This window comes from Fopius arisanus, unplaced genomic scaffold, assembly GCF_000806365.1.
Source record: "Fopius arisanus strain USDA-PBARC FA_bdor unplaced genomic scaffold, ASM80636v1 scaffold00095, whole genome shotgun sequence".
Lineage (NCBI taxonomy): Eukaryota > Metazoa > Arthropoda > Insecta > Hymenoptera > Braconidae > Fopius > Fopius arisanus.
The window spans coordinates 350136-372116 of NW_011887834.1; the positions used below are offsets into that span (position 1 = coordinate 350136).

General features: G+C 40.3%; 1 protein-coding gene across 7 annotated transcripts in view; it reads right to left on the reverse strand.

Moving 5' to 3' along the window:
* Window positions 1-21981, reverse strand: part of Dys (Dystrophin) — a 129676-nt gene that overhangs the window by 83067 nt on the left and 24628 nt on the right. For all 7 annotated transcript variants that reach the window (XM_011312016.1, XM_011312011.1, XM_011312017.1 and 4 more), the window contains 3 exons: window positions 7761-7924; window positions 6511-6609; window positions 1523-1628 (listed from right to left, as the gene is read on the reverse strand). In XM_011312016.1, coding sequence (XP_011310318.1) covers window positions 1523-1628; window positions 6511-6609; window positions 7761-7924 — 369 coding nt within the window. The remainder of the gene's footprint in view (window positions 1-1522; window positions 1629-6510; window positions 6610-7760; window positions 7925-21981) is intronic.

A 21981-nucleotide genomic window follows, 5' to 3' on the forward strand; every position in this document is an offset into this window, starting at 1 on the left:
AAACTGCACTTCAATTCCATGCAACGATGGAAAATATAGCAACCCCAAGAGGTTTTGTTTGGTACCTGCATATTCACAATAGGGGAGTACCGAGATTATTAGATTCCATGGGACAGCGATGAACTGAAGAACCCACATCGATTCCCGAGGATTATTGAATTTACCAGGACACAGTCTATAGTTTCGGCTGTGTAACCATGGAATGTATACCCAAGGGTCTCTTGGACATCCGCATTCAATCTTAACGTCGTAGAGAAACTATGGTTAACTCAAATTGCTCAACACAACCGAATTAAGCGATGGCTGGTTGATGCTAAACTGTAGCATCACACCATAACCACTTCCAGAATACGGTACGTGCGAAACTGCGATAAAATTGTAGAAGCCCTTTTCCTTTTTCCCTTTCCCCTATCCAAATATCACTCCTGTATATTGATATCCTAGGCCTAATATAAAATGGAGAAAGGAATCAATCGAAATATCTCGAACGACCCACCACCACTATATAAAAAATTCAAATATCGCGAGAATTCGGCAATCATTGTGGAAACCAATGCTACCTCGACATAATGATCGACTTGCTTTTTAAATAAAAAATATGTATAATCCTATTATACGAGACAGCAAATTGGAAAAACGATAGTGTACCTCTGGAATTAACTCGATTTCATGTACGTGGAAAGCGAGTAACATGGGAATTTGAACAGCTCCAAATGGGAGACATGGAAAACTCGTTGGACCCATCGCTCGTAGAATGGATTTAACGATCACTAAAAATAATTACAGTCTCGTTAAATCCTATTTTGAAGGGTTATGGTAGATATGAGTGACGCTCGACTGCCAAAAAATTCACAAGCCATCGTCATTCTTCTGACGTACACGAGGGAAAAAGTTGTGGAATCTTTTACATGGAACGCAGAAAAAATGGCATGCCGTGCCGTAATCGAGGCACAAACGCTGATGTTAAAATTGTCATGCTACGAGTGAATCTTTGTCGAGGACCCGAGAAAAAATTCAGCTGCCCCGTGATATGAAAAGCTCTGGCACATCGCGGCAAAAATTCACCAGTCGCTGCGTAAAATTTTGTAATAAAAGTGATAAATGGAAACAAGTTGAGTCCATGCGTAGAAAAGCGTTGACATTTTTTCGTCATAAAATTCAATAGTAACGGAATAGAAAGCGATTTTCAAATTCAACAAATTCGAGGGGTCTGGAATTTTTTACCGATATGAAAGAATTCCGCGGATTTCCCACTAAAAATTCACTCGCATTTTCATTCTGTCACGAGAATTTCTTCTCGTATATTATGGTATCTCACCGAAATTCCTATGCGACAAAGTAATTTCCCGGAGATATTCATCTTCAAATATTTTTCACGGACCAGGAGCACTCATTCAGTGCGCGATATTCTGTTGTTATGAATGAAGAACTGAACGAGGCAATTCCTGAAGGGAATTTTACCTGAGCAATCCCAGCGCGACTGATACAAACGAAGAAAACCAATATTCTCTGAGTGACTTACCCTTCCCGTGCAATTGTTGGCGATTGGTATCAGCTCGGAGATTCTCTGCCGTGTGTACGAGCTCATCCAGCTGTGGTTTTTTCTGTTCCAGCTCTCTGAGAACATTCTGAAAAAGAAAATAAAAAAAACCTATTCAATAACGATAATGGTTTAATTCTATGAAGGGGTTGTCTCGCGGAAAAAGGAAGACTGTGCATTAAAAATTACAAAGCGAATATTTCCCTTTGTTTCATGTAGCAAAAGATATTTTATGAATTTCTAACAGAGAAAACGGAAATATACATGTCAAGAGCCAGCATTGTAATTCAAACCTTTACCTCCCCTGCATATTCAATAGTATTCAATTGTATTAATTCAAAATATTCAACATCGTGTCAGTTTTCCATAATTTCCATCACAGTAAATCCGAGATAGAATAAATCATGCCGAAAAAAAAAGGTGTAAACGATCATTTCAATTTCCGCTGTGGCAGTTTCGCCTCATTTTACTTCACAGGTGGCAAATGGCGGGTGCAATTTTCACGCCTCGGGGAAAAAAAAAATCTCTCCACGGGTCTTTAGGCCACAAACCGCAGAGCAGAAACACCTGGCAGCTACCCCCGTGTGTATCGCAAGCTAGCCACAGTTTGCTCGATAAAATTATCCAACCCTACCCAGCGCCATTTCATTAAAGAGAGCAATGTATTGCATAATGATCGCATTATGCATCCTTGAGAGAACATACAATCTTTTTTAACGTGACGAATAATTCAACTGAGATAGTTGTTATTCAGGATGAAGTGTCTGAAAAAGAGTTCTACTGCTTCAAGGGAAAACTTTGGTATTGGAATGGCGCTGTCGTGAGTCCAAGACACTCACGTAATTAGTTTCAGAGACGACTCTACGAGGACAAATTGGTCCGACGTGACACAACGAGCCAACTTGCTCTCAATACCACGACAATCTGTCCAAAGTCCTTCCCCACAATTCCGCCCAATGTCCAACATTATCTGTCCCTCTTATTTTCCAACTGGTCCCTCTATTTGTGTCATCAACCGCACATTTCTGTAACAGCGTTGCAAAGAAAATTCGACCGACCTCAATAAAAAAATCAAAGAACTAGCCGAAAAAAGATGTGATCCACATTCGATGTCGAGTTGGTCTCCACAAATGGAATAACATCATGGTCGAGTTAAATTTTTACCATCTCCTCATTGAGGATGATAAAAGGAAGAGGAAAAGGCAAGAGTCTGGGAATCTTGGGATGATAAACGACCAAGAAAGTTGGCCGTACGGCAACAACTTTTTCAACTATGAAATATGCGCTCATAAGCGACGTGATGCGTCTTACGGGGCAATATCGTTCATTATTCGAGAAGGGCGGCTCCTCTAGGCGTTCACGTCAAGTGAAAAGAGTCACATTTAACGCAAAAGATGAGACACATGACTGAGGAGAAGGAGGATGACGAAGAGGGTGACCTGAGTCACCCTCTGGAGCGTATTGCGCTCACAAGACGCATATCTACTCCATTCCCACTAGTTCCCCCAGCCCCCCCCCCCTGGTATCGTCAATTTTTTAAATCATTTGCACACCCGCGACTCCATTTCCATTGATACCAAAAATTACAGCACTACACTTTCGAGCGAAAGGAGTGAGGGAAATCGGAGAGCAAACAACGCGGCAGATACTTCAGTAGTCCAACAGAACTGAATCAAGATCACTTTGACTGTCCGGTGGATTTTGCCTGTGCAATATCCCCTGGTGACAATTCCTTCCCACAAGTGCTCCAAGAAACATCAAAGAGCTAGGCGTTTGCCATTTTTTTTGCTCTGGCACTCTCTGCTTTGTGGACTTACACTAAACCGAAGCTGCAATGTGCCGGTATAAAGGGGCGTTGCCGAAGCGCCAGGTTGAGCTCCATTTGGATCCATTATTATGAAATACTGTAGGCTCAACACTTAAAATCCAATGTGAAAAATTTTGGCATCAACACTGACAAGAAACAAGCACTCCCGGCTGTGTTATCCTACGGAAATATCCAAAGCGGATTTAAAGAATTCATGGGCCCATCGGCGTAATACAATGACACTTGAAATGGTGTTGAAATTCACATGACTCTGATGTAAGCATTATCAAAAGTACAGGTGAGCCTGGATAATTTAGTAGATGCACCAGTTGGTGCATGTTCAGACTTGACATATATCTGGTAAAGCCGCGTTCTGAAGTTAACCCGCTTTAGTGAAAATGCCGGATCAAAGTGCGTACATTACGGATGAAATCCGTCAGAATACTGACCGGCAGGAGAATCGCTGGTGGCATTCAAGGGCTGTGAACGCAGAGGGTGCCAGCCCCGAAACATCTCTCCACGCGCTGTATATCCCATGGGAATTCAAGCTCGACGTTGCCGGAAAATTCGCATGGCGGGAGAAGGCCATGTTCAGTGGAAGTTAGGAACGCCTGTCGGGTTCAATCGGATATACAAAGTTTGAGTAATTTTCTGTCGCCAGAAGACTTCCCTTTGCTCGAGGTACTCAGAAATTGTTGGTTTGGCAATTGCCTTGACGAATTGTTGAGGTAGACACACGGGAGGAATGAGTACTTTATAACTCTGTGCTTCATAAACTCGATGTATGTTCACATCTTTCGCTACTTTCGCATCTAATTCGATGATGGGGGAAATTCCCACTGTACACGGCGAATCTTCGGTGCGCAAACGCAGTTGTCAGGATCGTTTTCATTGACGAAATCAGAGACAGTGTTCATGATTGCCGGACAAAAAAGGGGAGTTGATGATTTGAGATAGGTCATGATTCCACTGATGGCATTGACTTTTCCACCTTCCAGTCTGAGTGAAATTTATATTAAAGTTCATTGAACAACATTATTATAGTAAACTCAGCTGGAACTCTGGCAGTTGTTTCAACAATTTCAATTATTGTTTTTCCTCGGAGTACTCAGAGTATTTCCGCTCACTGATAAATTTACGTATGGCGAATGAAGACTCAATTCACTAGTTTGTGGCAAGTTCATGCACAGCAGACGTTTGAAGGGAGCAATCACGGTTTGTTTACGCAGGAATATCTGCAGATATCTCTGTACACATTGATATTGCCCTTCGACCAATGGAACATGACGTGCGAGTCTAGTATTTACCCCGGGGGCTCTACAAGACCAACGCCGATGATACTGTATACAGTCTGTAACAATTAACATCTGCCTGTACATAACTCGAGCAGAATTACGTCGGTATAGTACGATGATTCGCTTGCGTGCCACTGAAGCGTTCATACAAGCCTCATATTACAGCTGGCTGGCAAAGAAAATTTGAATATCACCCGGTGGCACTAAGTAACACCCCTACAGAAATTTATTGAAGGCAAAATCCTATTTTTCCATTTACATACTAGGTCCATTTGTCAGCTAGAAATTTCAAACACCATCATTTTCCAACAATGCACCATCGAACTTGATAAACACGATGTAAGTGTCATTATTGAGTACTTTTTTTATTTTGACCGAGCTCGAGAGGTATTTTGCATATTGCCGCGATATTTCATGAAAATGGCCAATTTTATGCTCACGCCCTATGTAATGCGATAAAATTCACCGTCGACCCATGAATCGTACGTGTTTATATTACCACATGGTTGAATATCTCCGTGAGATATAGAATTTTTAATTCCCTCCCAAAGACATTTTACTGACTGAAACGTCATCCCAAATGAAATTCTAGAAAATTCTAGAAATTCTAAATGGAGAAAGAGTATTTTCGCATTGAGGGTCATATTTATACATAAGTTGAGAAAAATCTCTCTTTTCCTCAGCGACGAATTGGATCTTTCATTATTGATGATTCGAACCTCTCCCCAAGAATCTATTCCGTAGCCTCAAGTATTACTGTGGTACAACTTTTCTGAGGAACGCTATCGATCCGAAAAGTACTCCAGATATTTTCCACTTTTGGCTCTCGAGATACAGCTGACATGGATTTGCATACCAGTAGTTTACTTTGTATACAGTGATCCATCGTGAAAAATATCCAAAAACTCGAAAAACTCGGCGGCGCAAGGGGGGGAGAGAGAGAGAGAAAGGAAAGGATAAAGTATTCTTCTGGTTAGTAGTCGGCGGATGTCGGCATCGAGGAATTGCACACGAATGCGTCGCGAGTTTCCGTGGGGCTCTTCTCGCTCTTTCTCTCTGTCTTTTCCCTCAATTGGAAATCGATATCCACAACAGCATCCCGCCACCTCGGAATTATTTTTGTATCTTTTTCTCTATCATTTTTTATTTCTTTGTGCGTCTGTAATCGCTTCGTTGACACAGTACCATCGATAATGACATCGTGTGATACGTGACACAAAAAAATATTGTCAATCCCTTTGAGTGCAATCACGAAAGCATAAAATGTTACATCAGAGATGTCTGAGCGACATCAATTGATTGAAGAATCAATGGGATGTGATTTCAGTTATCACAGAGTTCGAATTGAAGAGTAGGAAATGAGAAATGAAATATCACGAGGAAGTGAACTCGTTTGAGGTGTAATTCCGTGGTTCGTTGACGTCCATCGGGATGGGGTAAGAAAAGTTTGAATGAGTGCAGCGTCGTGGTTGATAAAAAATAGTGGCAAAGCCTGAGAAAATCGCCGAGGGATATATTCGAGAAACAAGTGTTAACACACACGTGAAATACTTGTGGCGCGGAGGAAGGCGTGGCAGCGGTCGTTGACCATTTAATGCCAATGTCAATGTCAGAGTCCTCCTGACCATCGACCCAAGCTCCTTTATCTAACTGAAACTACCCCAGTGGCGCTGGCTATCAACGTCTACTGTTGGAAATAGGGTTGTTCTACCCCTGGAGCGTCGAGACGTTATCGATGTGCTTTAGGGGTAGTGGGCTTGGCTGTCGGCTGTACCGACGTTCCATGTACCGACATCGACCAATACCCCGGGCTAGCAATTTTATCGGTAACGGAATTGGGTTAGTGGAGGATATGTCTTTGATCTTACTTTTTGCTTGTCGATGAGCTGAAGAATTTCGTCGACATCGCCGACGGACACTGACTGCTGGCGCAGCATCTCCTCCTCGAGGGTCAACCAGTCGCGGATCTGCATAAAACAGCAAACATAATTATGAATATAATTTCATGGCAAAGTTACTTTGATAGAGGGACCAGGTAATTAAGAGATTAATTAAGGGTGTTGTCAAAGTTGAGGTCAACGAGGGAAGGAGGGCTGTTGAATATTTAGAGTTTGATGGTACAGTGAAGTCGATAAATCGCAACAGATAAGTTTGGCGTAGTCCCAGGAAATGAAGTCTCGATCGTCCAAGCAGACATTTACCCGTGTCTGGGTGAGAGCACTCCCTCATCCTTTCGCACCCCTTTTACATCCGTCCCTACACTATCTTCAATACCAAATACTACCCCCCAAAAGACCTCTACAAAGCCCCTTGTTCCTGTTGCACATTGTAATACCGTCTTGATTAAGATGGTATTAGTAGGGAGTGATCGTGACTCGCTAAATCCCACCATAAACATCAATCCCCAAACATCCGGAGGCCAAAATTACATACGGTAAAATGATAGCATGGATTCGCTTACTGGGGAGTTATGTTTCTTGAGAGCAAAATCGATTCAAACTTCTTTTCTTCAGCCGTTTCACGGGCATACAGACAAAATGCTGGCATTTCTATCACAATTCCCACGTGAATTGCACTCTGGAGAACTCACCTCGACAAATGCTTTGTACTTTATGGTTCTACTACTTTTTGTGTGGCTTTTTTTTTCCTTTTTCAGGTTCTATTTCACATGCATCACACGGTAAATCCTCAATACCGGCGTGTTTTTGTTTTTCAATTCTGAGAAATACTTGGCCAAAAAAAAAACACGTTGACAAAATAAAATGATTGATTTGTTATCGTACGCATTCTTGACGATTCCATCACCCCTTCATGCGCGATATATTCTCTCGGTTTCATTATTTGTCAGACTGAATTGTATAGCAATTCTATCGTAATTCGATTGAGTATTCTCCGATTGCTTCCTATTGAATTTCATAATAAAATCGTCGGAGTATTCTCTGTCAGTGCTTCCACTTCTGACTCGATAAATTTTATAAGGAAACGAAATAAAAGTTTGAAGGAGAAAGTTGAATTGAAAAGGGAAGGAGAAAAAGTCGGATAATAGGGCACAAGGCGGGGTCAGATTAAGAAGTGTAATTTGATTGAACCAACAACGATTTAAAAAATTGATGAATACCTGAAGAACTGATTTATCGAGGCCAGCGACAAGGGTTGAGGCTGATGTCGACACTGATGTCTCGTGGCTAGTGTTGGCCTGTGGGATCGAGGCTGCCGAGACGACGGGAGTGACTACTTGTTCCCGCAACTCCGTCGGGCTCGCTCCAACATTCCTCTCCGTCTCTGCAACAAAACAATTGAAAAACTTTCGTCAAAATTACGTTACCAACATTTTATCCCTCACAAAAGAGCACAAAAGTGTTCCCGAGGTTTTCCCAAACTTTCAAATATCACCACCACTTTTTTTCCATAGTTACATTTCCACTCCTCAAGTGGTCTAAAAGGGTCTCGGACATTGTCTTGAACGACGATGCCATGACAGATTAAAAAATTTATTCCAACTTCATCCCATATACAGGCTCACCGCTTTTAATTCTCATCTCTTCCCTCGAGAGGACTAAAAAAATTCAGACCGGTCGGTTTCCCGTTTAACAAGTAAATTCTTATATTTTCGTTTGCACCACTGATTTTTTTTTTCATCTCCATTTTCCACTCTAATTTTTATCCCCAGCTGGATGCATTCGTCAACGCAAACAAAACCCGTTGAGAGACATAACGAGCCAGAATTCGCTGACTGGGGCAACCAAGTGTGTGCTAGTTTTTCATAATAAAAACAGACTGAGTCAGCAAATGCGTGAAATCTTCATATTTATAATATTTTCTGGACTACAGCTCTGGGAGAGCTATGACGAAACTGTGACACAAAGGGTCTCTCAAATTAAGGAACAACTTGTGAAGAAAGGAAGAAGAATACTTTGTCTTTATCCCGGGGGAAAGTTTGCAATTATCGAAGCAACAGCTGTCGTCCGAGGGGAGAAACACGTTGGACCAGCTGGCTCCCTCTCCCTCGGGTACAACATCCAACTATGACAATTTCAAAATATTCGACAATTACGCAACTTTATATTGCTTTCTGCAGTGATTAGTTAATTTTCGCGAACTCAACACTGAGTACATATCGAGTCATTAGACAAATTCGTTGTTGAATTATTCATGGAGCCGGGGATGATGAATTTCCTGATGTGCAACTTGCGGAGTTCCAAATTTTCCGTGGAAATTTACGTGCTAATGTTATCATGGTGGAATATATACTCAAAATGTGAATACATTAGTTTGGGGTGTAATATCGCGACAGAGGGCTGTGGCGGAGTCGACTGGATCCTGGAGAAATATCTGGGTGAAGGCACGTAGGTCTTGGGGGTGATGGGGAAGCATAGAAATATCTCGGAATGTTTGGGGTGAGACGAGAATTCGGGGAGTGAGATATGTCCTGGATCAGCTGATCGTGCCCTGCGCACAATGATCATTTTAATTTTCAGCAGTGAATCCAGGAAATAATAATTATTCTGGAAAAATTTTTTTCTCTGCGATTACCTCCAAAGAATAAATGAAAAAGTGAAAAAATGAAAAAGTAAAATCTCGTTGAGATAATTTTCGCCTCCTCTAGGCTGTAGGTTACGTGAAACTCTGTGTCTACAAGTTCTCTAAATACATAAAGTAAGACAAAGTGGAAAATAACGAGGGAGTAAAAAATGTTAGAAATGAAGTTGGAAGCAGAGGATGTGGTGTGAGGACGGGTGAAGAAGGGGGATAGAAGGAGGACCCAGGGTCCATGGTCCGCTGGGGGGATAAGTGATGTGACAGATAAAACGAATGCGAAAGGTCGAGAATCTACGTTGGACTGCGAGGGAAAAACTGAAGAATGCTGAGGCACGAGAATGATAGATTGTGCCTCAACATCCACTGACACGAGGGGCAGAAAATAATGATAGACCCTGGCAAATCGTCTCCGGGAGATTTTCCGCCTCAGATTTTCCATGAATTTTCCTCCAGGAGTATCGAAATAATATCCCAGGAGTTGAATACCTCTCCTCCGACTTTTATCTTTTTTTTCAGAGTATCTGGGTTATTCACTTGGGTTTCCTTACTCCGCATCTTGCGAATTATTTTCTAGAGCGAAGTGGACGGGGATTTAAATGGAACATGGAAGTCAATCCCTTTTGAAGTGAAGACAGGCAAGCGGAGAGTAACTTGAAAGAGTTGAAAGCAGTAAGAAATAATTAAAACGGCAATAATTGAAAAATGCAGGAATCAAGTTGTTAGTGAGAGCTCCTCGCAAAATCATCATTGTGTTTTTTATCATCTCTTGACTGTTTGCTTTATTTTTTTTTAACAGACAAAACGAATCGATGTTGATTTGTGCATGTACTCTCTATATTTCTATATCTTAGATGCGGTGTAAGACGGTTCAGTGACTTTAACAACAGCAGTTCGGAAAATTTACGAGCGGTTGAGAAGCGGTTTAATAAGAGTCTAAGTAATTCAGGCGGAGTTAGTGGCGTGTTAAAACCCCACTGCTTACCCCCATATCCACCCCTAGCGCGAAGGTCTCCAAATTTTCGGGAAAATATATATTCCTAAGAGGATACGTCACATTATAGAATTTATTTATTTATTAATTATTTTTTCCATTCACCAAAGTTCGCGATTCTTGAATTCACCATTTAATTTATCTCAAGAGGAAATAAATGTAGAAAAGTAATTTCCTCCAATACTTTTATTCCACATGAATAGGATCGGTTCCGCGAAGAATAAGAGGTCATGTTTATCAGCTCTGTGACGGTGGCTTTGACTCGAATGATTTGTGGTAGCCCGTAGATAAAAGATGAATGATTCGAAAGGATGTGAAAGAAATAGAACCGATGAAAAAACCGACCAAGTATAGACGATGTAAAAATGACATTGACAACCGAACGTGAGTGTCATGCAAGAGCAATTCACAAAATCCAGAAACCCATTTAAATATTATCCAACAAGTAAAAGTTGAGAGAATAATCCAAACGATAATGTTCAGTGTGGACGTCGAAGAACTCTCGCCAATGTCGCGTGACTTTTAAACTCCTAGTAAGAGAGATCGTTAAAACTAAAGCCAAAAATTTCAGCTGAATAAGCTCGCTCTATCCGAGGCCGCATTATATTTTTCTTTTTTTTCCTGTGCCATCGGAAATTTTCATAGCGGAAAAATGCATTGAGATCCCAACGAGGCAGAGCAAACTTCGTTTTCATAAAGGACACGGCAATTATTAATGGAGTGATTATATCTGGGATTTAATTAGTTACGCGGGAGATATATGATTACCAGCGGACGAGGAGAGCTTCATCCTTTGGGTGAAACTCATCAAACCATGGGGATCGATAGAATCTAATCCATGGAGAATTATTGTATTGAAATTGATGGGTGTGAAATTGGATATGAGGCGCTGAGAACAGCCAACATGAACGGGAAAAGTGAATTTTTCACTCATTTCTCTGAGTTAATGGGATTTAAAAAAATATTTTAATTCCATTGCTGGAAACTGAAATTAGTAGATTGCCCGAAGACATTCTCCCAGTAACAGGATTATACGATAGAGCTAATAATAATAATAAGACACATCCCCTCATCACCTTCAAATAATAACATTCAAGCAGTGGAAATGTCTGCAACACCATTCTGAAACCAAAATAGACATTCCCCTGGAAATACGTTTCTCGTATGACGTCACATGCATAATTCAACGGTAGTACGTAGTGGCTGGCGATGGCTGTCTCACTAATGCGGAGTACACCCAGGTAAATGTACATTTCACCTTCCAGTACAGCCCTACCCATTCATTTTCTCCCGTAATTCCTTCCATTCACGTGTTAAAAATACCACCGATGAAATTACGTATTTTACGTGCACTCAGGATAAAAATTGAATTTTCCCCTTTTCATCGGGCAATTTGTCCCCCAAGAATTATTAAGTATCGCAGATTAATTTAGTGGATATAATTAAATCGATTGTGCTATGAAAAACACCTGTAATAGGTTCATGAAAAAGGCAGGGACACTGGAGACATTCTATTAGCCTCAAAACGAGCATCACCGATGAGAGGAGAAATAAAAGGAGATCGAGGCATCCAATTTTCTCGTCTCACTGTAATGATCTCCAATAAGATCGTAAACGCCGGTTTCCAGCAGTGGCACCTTGTCTGTACCATTGGAACAATGGCCCCAGACTTCGTTATAAAAGCTAGGGTAAAACGACCCCTCCGCCCTATCCCTTTTCCATAAATGATTGGATCAAAGGGTAATACGATTTCTACGGTGTTGGTGGCTCAGGTGAAAAGATAAACCCGGATAAAGTGATATCTGATACTAAAAAATAATTATCGGGAGGAGACCGCAAGGATCAAACAGTTGAGGAAAGTCATCACGCTTTAGGTGCCTGGGGAAATTTCCTAATTTGTCAGATTTACCCAGATTTTTCAGATAAATACTAGAACGACTGATGATCACATTTTTCAAATAAATTTTTGACACAGCAGGAGGTGTAGGACAATAGTGACAAAAAAAATAGGTTTCATTTTTTAATTTCTAAGTGGATTTTTCTCGATTGACTATAAATGAAATTTTGAATTAAAAAAAAAAAGTTATGAGGCAATTATCCATTGACATTAAGCCCCTAACAGCCCGACTAGTGACCCCGTTTTTCTACTCTGACGTAAACCCCCAGTTCTAGCTCGTTTTATCTCATATACAATACCACCTGAGTAAAACAATAAACCGTGCATCCAGAGTTTCTCATTCATTGAGAAACAATATGATGACGCAAATAAAACCATTTCGCGAGAATCACCGAGCTTTTGTAACTTCTCGCTTTGTTCTCCGCCCAATACAATTTTACTGAAATAGAGGCGGGGGGAATGACGGGATACGGCTCGTCGACGAGATAACAATCGAGTGAATTGACTATCTTCAGGGTGACAAAGATTCTATGTCTCCGACAGGAGAAAAGCCCTTGTGTCTTGTCTTATCAATCTCGACTGTCTGTAATTGATCGTTTGGAAATGCTACTCCTTTTTATAGATGATTTGTGCGGAACACAATTAATCTAAACGAATTCCAAATTCAAATTTTTAATATAAATTTGCTCTATCAGATTATTCACCGTGAATTTTAAAATCCCCGTATTTTTCCCCTCAAACTGAAATTCGAATCGAACAGCGTGGAAATGGGAAAATGAAGTTGGACGTTGAAAACGTTTGTACGATCGAATTACCGTAGAAAGTTCTCGACTGTGAATGGATTTTCCATGAAAGTTGGAGGGATTTTATTTCGAAAAAATAATCGTCAATCCGTGAAGGGCTCTATTAAAAATCAAGTCAATATTCAATTGCCACCAACTTTCGCTCCCATTATTCCCCAAACATCACAATCAATGCCAGATAAACGCCCCATCCGGCGGTAAAAAAAACCCAGAGACTGGAGAAGAGAAGGTAATTTGCATGTTTAAAGCCGAGGGTGTTGTTATCGCAAGGAGGCAGGTACAACAGCAACAAACCGGCCACTATCGGTGCCCCGAAGTAGCTCATAAAAATGTGATCATCGTAACGGGAACTGTCTCAGCCAGAACAGAGGACCTCTCGGTCGTAAATGTCTCAGGGGAAGAGAGAAGAAAAACGAAAAAAAAAGGATAAAAAATGAGAATGTCGAAGATGAAGTTCCGGTCGTTTCCCTGTCTCTCCCTTTTTCCTCTTGTTTTCCGGCTGATAGGACGTAGTGGCATATGTGCTCATGGTCTGGGCATCACCGGAGAACACAACGGAGGCAATTCCGTATGCAGAGACGGATATGATGCTAACGTTGGTGCTTTCTGGGATGGGGTGAAGAATGGGGCAACGGGACATGGATTCTGAGCACCATGAAACCTGTGTATCGCGAGCAAATATTGATTCTGAAGACGTACCTGTTTGCTCGGTCTAGTGAAGGGTCACTCTAACGCGTTCATATCCCCACTGAATTCATATTCCCACTCCTTGCCACCACCCTCTATCCTCTACCCCCTCCTACATCTTTTGTTCTAGAACTGATGGGGAAAAGGGGGAAAAGCTCGTGAAGTCTCGAGTCACGATTCTGCTTCACGAGCTCAGCACGCGCTCACATGGCGGAACTACCGTTGCTTTTCTGAGCTAAACTCCCGACGGACCACAATTCATATTTCAGTGAGTGGTCGCATTGCCCGAAGGATTGCTGGATAATTCATTCAAAAGGCTTTTCTCCATTTTTCTACTCTCTTAACTTGAAATCTTCGACTCCAACCCCAGGCACATATCGCGCTAATTTTTGATAAGGAATTTTCAGGCTATCATACACCGAGTAATGAAAATATTATGCTATTGCTCCATTAAGTCGTTGCAAAGGTGAGAATTTACCGACTTTTTGGACGTTAAATATGCAAAGGATTAACAGAACTCGGAAATTTTCTAGTACTCATAATCTGTGAGGCGCGTGGAGTTGAATAGCCCGGGTAAAAAAAAAATGTAATCGAAATATTTTTTCCAAATTTTCAAAAAATTTTTTCTGGAAAACTTTTCAGGAATTTTTTTTTTTTGAAACCAAAAAAAATCGGGACACATAACAATTGTATTTTTGGGAGATGTTTTGATAACTTTCAAAAATTTGTTTCTGAAATTTTTTTTTATATATTTTTGGGAATAAAAATTTTTGGAAAATTCGGAAAAAATATTCCGATTACCATTTTTTTTACCCGGGAGGTGTTACTAATTTTTTTCAGAAGCCTCGATGTAATGAAACTTTTTGAAAAAAAGAGGAAATTAGATCAAAAGACTCGAGCTCAACAACTTCTCATCAAGGAAAACCCTCATCTCCTTGAAATATTAACGAGAATATTTTTTAGTTACGAGGCAGTTACTATCTTTCTCTGGTATACCAATTTGTCATGTACGGAGAAAATGGTGAAAGGGTGAGACAGAGAGAAGGCGTTAACGAACCGAGATTCTAGGGAGACAGGGCATTCACTTCGAGGAAACTTCAGTGGAACGGAATCCAAAGGAATTGGTTAATTCATTTAGTAGTGAAAATTTGCATAGTTTGGAAATTTTAACGCAAGCTCTGTTGACATTGCTGTTAATTTATCCACAAATTCAACCAAAAAGTTCTACACAATTAAAGTTTCGGGAATAATTGTAGAGAGGCAGTGATTGTTCGCTGAACTGTCCGGAAAAAAATTCATCTCAAATCGGAAAAGATCCTCGGAGTAATGATATTTCAGTGTATCGTTGAATGAAGCGCAATGAATGGAAATGGCTATTGAAAAGTTTTGATGGTTTTGCATGAGCCATGCAGTCCCACAACGGAATGTCAGTGCACCAGGGTACTTGATGCAAGTGAGACTGACAAAGGGAAGTAGCATCCCAATGGGGACGGGCCATAACAACGATTCATCAAGTAAAAAGCATACCTATCTGACCCACATGCGAGAGAAGAGAAAAAGTGGCTGTTCAGTTGTCGCGTGTCGTATAATATGAGGAGAGACAAGTATGAAGAAATGATTGCTTGAAATTCCTCTCGCACATTGATTGATTAAATCGTGCATAATTTCCATAATTTCCAAACCAAAATATTTGAATTTGAAATGAATCCACAGATAGGTATGTATTCGGGCATCCACTCCCTCAACCGAGTAAAAAACAAACTCGAATGTTTGTGTTCTAAGAAGTGTTATAAACTTTGCCCGGACGAAAAGTTTATTTTTTGAAGGATAGAGCGATTAGCATGGCGGTATAGTGAGTTGGATGGGATGGTGTAGCTGAAGCAAAGTCATATAGATGTCTCTCTAAATCCGATATTAGCATGCCAGAGCAGCCGCCCAGTTCGTGTTCTAGCCGTAGGGCGAGAGCTCACAGTCGCTTTCCATTCTATCCCCCACTGAAAAATTTCTCTCCCCTTTGTCTCTTCCGGTACATCATAGACAGCATCCTCAAATTCATGTTTTATCCGGTAATTACCAACATAACAGCATTTCATCATAGCATTTGTCAGAAAAAGACCAATCTCGCTTATTTAATCTGCAACTGTAGTTGGAATTATAAAGTTACACAAACTTTCGAAAACTCTTGTGTTTTCCCATGAATTTGTATTCCGCTTGAATTCTGTAGGATTAATTTTGAATTTTCGAATTTCAGCCTCAGTTCCAATAGAAAATTCATATCAATAATTGCAGAAATTAATAATTCGATATTTCGCGAAAGACGAACACACTGTGGGTATTTCATATGCAAATGAAGAAGATAAACTTGGTCGGATCACAAATATTTGTCGAAGTAATCGTCATGGGGCGATAATTAGATTGGCGAATGTTTCAGTTAATTCTGATGCAAATTAATGGAGACGTAGACAACCCCAATATTCTGATTCTCTTTAGCAATAATTATTATTCAGATTTAATATACCCACGGATGGATATTTTTACCCCAGCTGTGTATTACCACTCCTTTAATCAGAATTATGCCTGAGCGCTATTTATTTCTATCCTATTCGTTCATTCTCCTGTTGTTTTTCTCATTTTTTTTCATCACTAGTGTATTTTTTGTTCTCTTTCGGTTTTTAACATTCTGTTCCCAATAGCTATCACGTCCAATTCCCCTTTTCTTTCTCACCCGGGACAGTACAGGGGGTATTTGTGAAGCTCTCGCAAATCGCAAATGGACCTCGACGAGGGCAATCGATTTGCCGGCTTTCGTCCGTATCAAATACCCGACCCTTTCCAATCACATTACAACCGTTGTAATTTTTTTTTAACAGCTTTTATTTTAACTAAATTACCGTAGATACGTCAATTCGCATTCGACTATTTTTCCAACTGTTTTGCTCTTTTCTTTTTCATTCTGAAAATAACTATACGCGAGTGAATTACCGCCAATAGATAAATTCTCATTTGACTTGAATTTTTTCAACGATTCGTCATTTTTATTTTCACTCGACGCTGAGATTTTAACATGCTCTGATCCGTGAACACACATTGATGGTATCTGACGAATTTATATGGTCCGAGACCACAAATTTATGATACTGGAAATGGAGGAGAGAGAGAGAAAAGGGGGTAGAGGGAGGATGGAGAGCCAATCCCCCAGCAAACACCACCACCAGGGACAGGAAATATTGATTCGAATTTTCCGTTTCTGGGTTCGAGCAACCTCGACGTAAAAAGGAAGTTGGAGAAAATGTAGTGGGATCGACGATGATGAGAGCAATATTGCCGATGTTATTTACTAAATGGTCGGATAATGAGGGACAGAATGAGCCAATGAGTTTGCATCGGTTATGGAATTGAGTATTATTGGATGCCAGTGAGGATGAATTCATTGGTCGGTGGTCGATTGATAATTTAACCGATGTCTATTTTTTCCCTTTCTCTTGAATTACCAGTGTACAAATTAATTGAGCATTCACAGTCGACCGAATTTGTTTTCTCTTTTCCACGTATCATTATTCCATCGAGAGAGACCAGGCTTGAAATTTTTTGTAATATAAATATGGGACATATGAGCATGGACAATTGGTCATTTCAAAGTGGGTAAACTTGAGGATCAAGAAAATCATACGGGAAATTCTTGAAACGAGAAATATCACCGGGTACTCTCTGGGTTCTATCGATCGAACAGCCACAACACGCGCTTTCCAAAGAGTCCATTCTCCGCACATGTTAGCGCCTTGAATGAACCGGAAGTGAGTGTTATTTTTTCTTGGCCGAGCAAGAAAATTCTATTGTTCCAATGGAATAAATCAGATAGGAAATAAAAGCAGCCTGCTGGAACCGCATATATGGCCGATACTTTTATTTCTGCGGTGAAAAGATAAAAAAATATAAACCGACAAAAGCGGAAACAAAAACAGCGATAAATATTCATCGGATACTATGGTATGAAAACAAATGAATGCAGGTGAACGAGAGTTTCAGAAAGATAAATATGACGGCCGTCATTTAGTTTCATTTAACAAGGGTGAGCTTTTCATCGATCGATTTCTAGTCTTTTTTTGCGTGTGCACACGGCGAGATGCGCCCAGAATCTGTTGGTGCGACCATGTGCGATAAAATAAAAGAACCCTCCTTGCGACATGGAGATAGCAAACCCACTGGATTGGCTTACTCGCTCTTCCGGTGGATACTTCTGGATAATATGGCCACGTGCACTGTAATGTTCAATTTTTAGACATCTCTACGCTCACCAGCTCTGATATGATTAAAGTACTTCCGCCTTAATGTCTCCTACTTCATTAAACGTTGAGTTTCAATTAAAAATTCGTTATAAATTCTCAGGCTCCGAGTGAAATTCAATTACCCTAGTAAAACTGTAAAATAACTTTTACCAACGAAAATAAGCCTGATGAAGACCCAATGGAATTACCGCCAATTTTGAAATGAATTTTTTTGAATTTTTTTTGGAGACTTTTTGAATTGTAAAATTCTTAGCAGAAATTTTTCCAGTAGTTCTTATTTATTTCTATGTTACAACGAGAAGTTCGCAAAAGAAATGACGGCCGTTTTATTCCATCAATCCGGTTTTCAATGAATATTGGAGAAAAAAGGGTGAAAGAAAAAAGATTCCTGCGGAGTATAGAAGCCAAATGCTCGGCTGGCTTATGCAAAGCACCGAATCATGGCTAAACGGATTTCCAAGCACTAGTACGAGGCGGTGGGACAGTAAATTCACGCTTTTGGTGTTTGTGAACTACCACCAAACAAATTCTCACGGAGGAATCGGAATAATCGCGAGGTGTAATTAATGTGGAGAGGCGATGGGGTGGAGTGTTAAGTGTCGGTTCATTGGCATGTACAATAAACGAATTATAGCGTCCACGATGTTGACATTTATTTCCAGTAATCCTCGGCGCATATTAGTATTCAAATTAGTCAATTCGAACCGTCCATTCACGCCCATCACCCCCCAACCCAATTCCATTATCCAAGAGTCGCGATTATTTTCGATTTAATTACCGAAAATTTGAACTACCCGCAACTGATGTCACGTCTCCATAAACCCTTCATCTCACCCACAAAGTGAAGAAAAATATTGGCCAGATGAATTTCCGAGTTATGCGGATGTGAATTATTCATGAGGCCGTAACAAGAAACAAAATGGAAATACATAAATCAGGGAAAAGCTGAAGGTCGACGAGACAAGCTCGGAGGATTGTCCAAGTGCACGTGAGCTCCTGACCGAACTCCAAATCTCCTACATTCCCTGTGCTATAATAACACGAGTCAAATTTTCTTTCAAAAGTCAGAAATTCCCACAACATTAATTTCCTCTTGTTTAACTATTGATATTCCCGAACTATTCAGCCAGTCCATATTGACACAATTTCAATTTAATTCAATGAAAAATACACGAACTATTCACTCCCCCATTTTTTCAAGGACCTCAAATAAAAGGAGAACGTCACTTACACAAAATACTTCATCTCGGAGTCATGTATCCCGCATTTTTGAGTAATAAACCACAAATAAACATTGGTCCACAGACACCTGAACTAAGGCCACCAAGATTCACTGGGGATTGTTAAGAAATTTTCGTTAAAAAAGTTCTGTTAAAGGGTGAAAAAAAAAAAACGTGGGGTAATTGGCGTGGAAGCCACGTTTTGGGTGTTTACAACGGCCCCGGAAATATACGATCTGAATGGATATGTTTTCTCGTGGCAAATGTACCCCGTGCTTGTCTGGGGCAGACTGCGTCACATCCCCTCGTCGTCATCCCTCGCGGCAACCCGGCCACACAGTTTAGACCAGGATATCAGTGGCGCAGGCGCCCTCACCACGCGCCTTCTCGCTCCAGATAATACCTGTCCCCCTAAACTACACACTTTCCAAAATTCCCCATCATCTCCCGGTGTTTCTCAGACAATCCAACATCATTTCATTTCCTCCCCCGAGTTTGCCACGCTTCCGCCAGCAGATCCATCATCATCAGGACTATTCTCACTCAATCTTCTAATCATTACCGCTGATGGAGATTAATTTGAAATTTTTTTTATCAGTCCAGTGGTATCCAGAGAAGAATGATTTTCAATGATTTTTAAAACGAGGAAAGAGAGATTGTGCAAAGTTCCTGGGGAATGATATGTTCCGCCACTTTTGCCATCCCCTTGGGGTCTCCACCCACTTCACCCTTGCACATTCTAGCCCTCCATACTCATGTTCACCCTCACTCAACGGTCAATGTCACCGGCATTCCCTTCTGGCAATGGAAGCCACCAAGTAACACCGCAGACTGACTTCCCGTCAAAGTGCAAACTGCCATTTACAACTATGTTAGTAATGCCGTTTGTGACGATTTACAAAGTATCAAACGTCGTCTCCAACGCAAACTCATTTTCAGTTGAATCAAAGATGGCTTTTGGGGAGTTGTGAAAAACTTGGTGAGAGGCTTTTGCCGTTTCAACTTTACCGTACGCAGATGAAAGGTCTTGATAAACAACTGAAAAATCGAGGATAACATGTGCGCTGGGGAGATGTACAGAAATTTTCTATTCTCTTTGATGTGATAAAAAGTTTTTTGAGGCATTGGTTCACCAGAGGCTCGTCAGACAATTTGAGTTTGCAAAGAAGACATGAGTTGTTTATTTTTCATTTTGCTCTCTGAGAGGCATATTTTTAAATAAACAATTCCATTAATTTCAATCCGAATCGTCAATGTCATTTTATTCTCAACTCTTAATTGAGTACATCGATGACGTAATGCATTTTCAATTCGAACGAAATGAATGCAATGAGTCCCAATTCAATCGAGTTCTCCCGGGAAATTCATATTCATTCACATTCATTTCACATTAAAATTAATGTCCAATTCGCCATGAATAATCGGAGATGATAAACGGACAATGTTCGGCCAATGAGTCTGCATAGGGATATCTCCCTGGGGGTTAATAGGATATCGTTCATTTCCGGTAGGCAAGAGGCCCTCGATTACGTTCTAGTGAATCTAACTTTGAGTAATTAATTCTCCTTGCCGTCAATTATGCTCGTTCGCCCACCGGTTTTGGCGCAACAACTTTTGCGCCTTGGTATTATTAAAGGGGGTATAATGGCGGGTAATGAGCCATTAGCGTTGTACCACGACTCTGATTATTCTTCATACAGCCAAAGTTTGCGAAAAACTTGAGGTGTCCCAAAAGGCGTGCGAAATATCGAGACGATTTAATATTTTTAATGTTGAAAATATTCATCCCTGAATTGATATTCAATTTTTTTTACGAGATTTCATGAAGAAAAAAATTATTCTCTTTGCTATAATTCCTCGGCAAATTTTTCTGTTTTTCATGAGCTCTAATTACTACGGTCGATCCACTTTAAATCCACTGCACAATGCCTTCTGACCGACTTATAATTACAATGGCGTAATTTCTCTTGCCCATTGACTTCTTTTATTGTATTTTCGCCGAGTACTGCGGTAAATGGGGTCGAGTTGGTGGAATACGGCCAGATAGTCTCGATTCACAATATATCTCCCGAGAAGAACAGAGATTTCAATTCATCCCTGCTTTATATTTTTCCGTAGCGTTTTTCATAAAATTCCCGATATCAAACTCAATAGCTAAACAATTTGATCATTCCATTAGTGTGAAATTTTTTCAATTATTCTGGGGTGCAGAGTAATTTAACGATTTATCACTCTGCAATATTCAATAACTCGGAGAATACCCAGAGCTCCATTAAACGGTGAGAATAACATAGCAAGGAGACCGGTTGAACTTGGGTATTTTCCGATAAATATCCCTTGCCACGTGAATTGAGAACGGATTTAGCTGGAAAGGCCGGGGGAAAACTTGAGCAAACCATTTCGATATTTTTTCTTTCATTTTCAGGATTTTTTCCCTTTCGTTGCTCCTCACTATATGAAAACTTCACGAGTCTTTGCCGAGAGCAAAAATATTGAGACTGTGAAAATTACTCTCCACATTTTTTTATCGATTTGGAATAACCGCTCTCAGAAACCAAGTGGGCAGTAAGCCATCCACTGCTATCCGTTTTAATCTAATAATAAAAATTTATACGAAGATTTCCTTGAATTTGGAATTTCAATCCTCTCAACATAAAAAGGAAAAATCGATCTGGAAATAATTTTAATGTCGAAAGAATGCACGCGCGGTCGTTCTTGTACAGAAAATCTCAAAATTTTAATTAATATTATATAAGTTGAAATGAATTAGGGACAATGTTCTCATTAACTTGTACGTTCTGAACTTTTCCTGGGAACTATATTCAGTAATACTGAAAATAGAACGGGAATTATTCAATTTCATAGAAAGGAAAATGTGTCACGATTACACGAGTAGAATACAGGATTTCGGGGTGT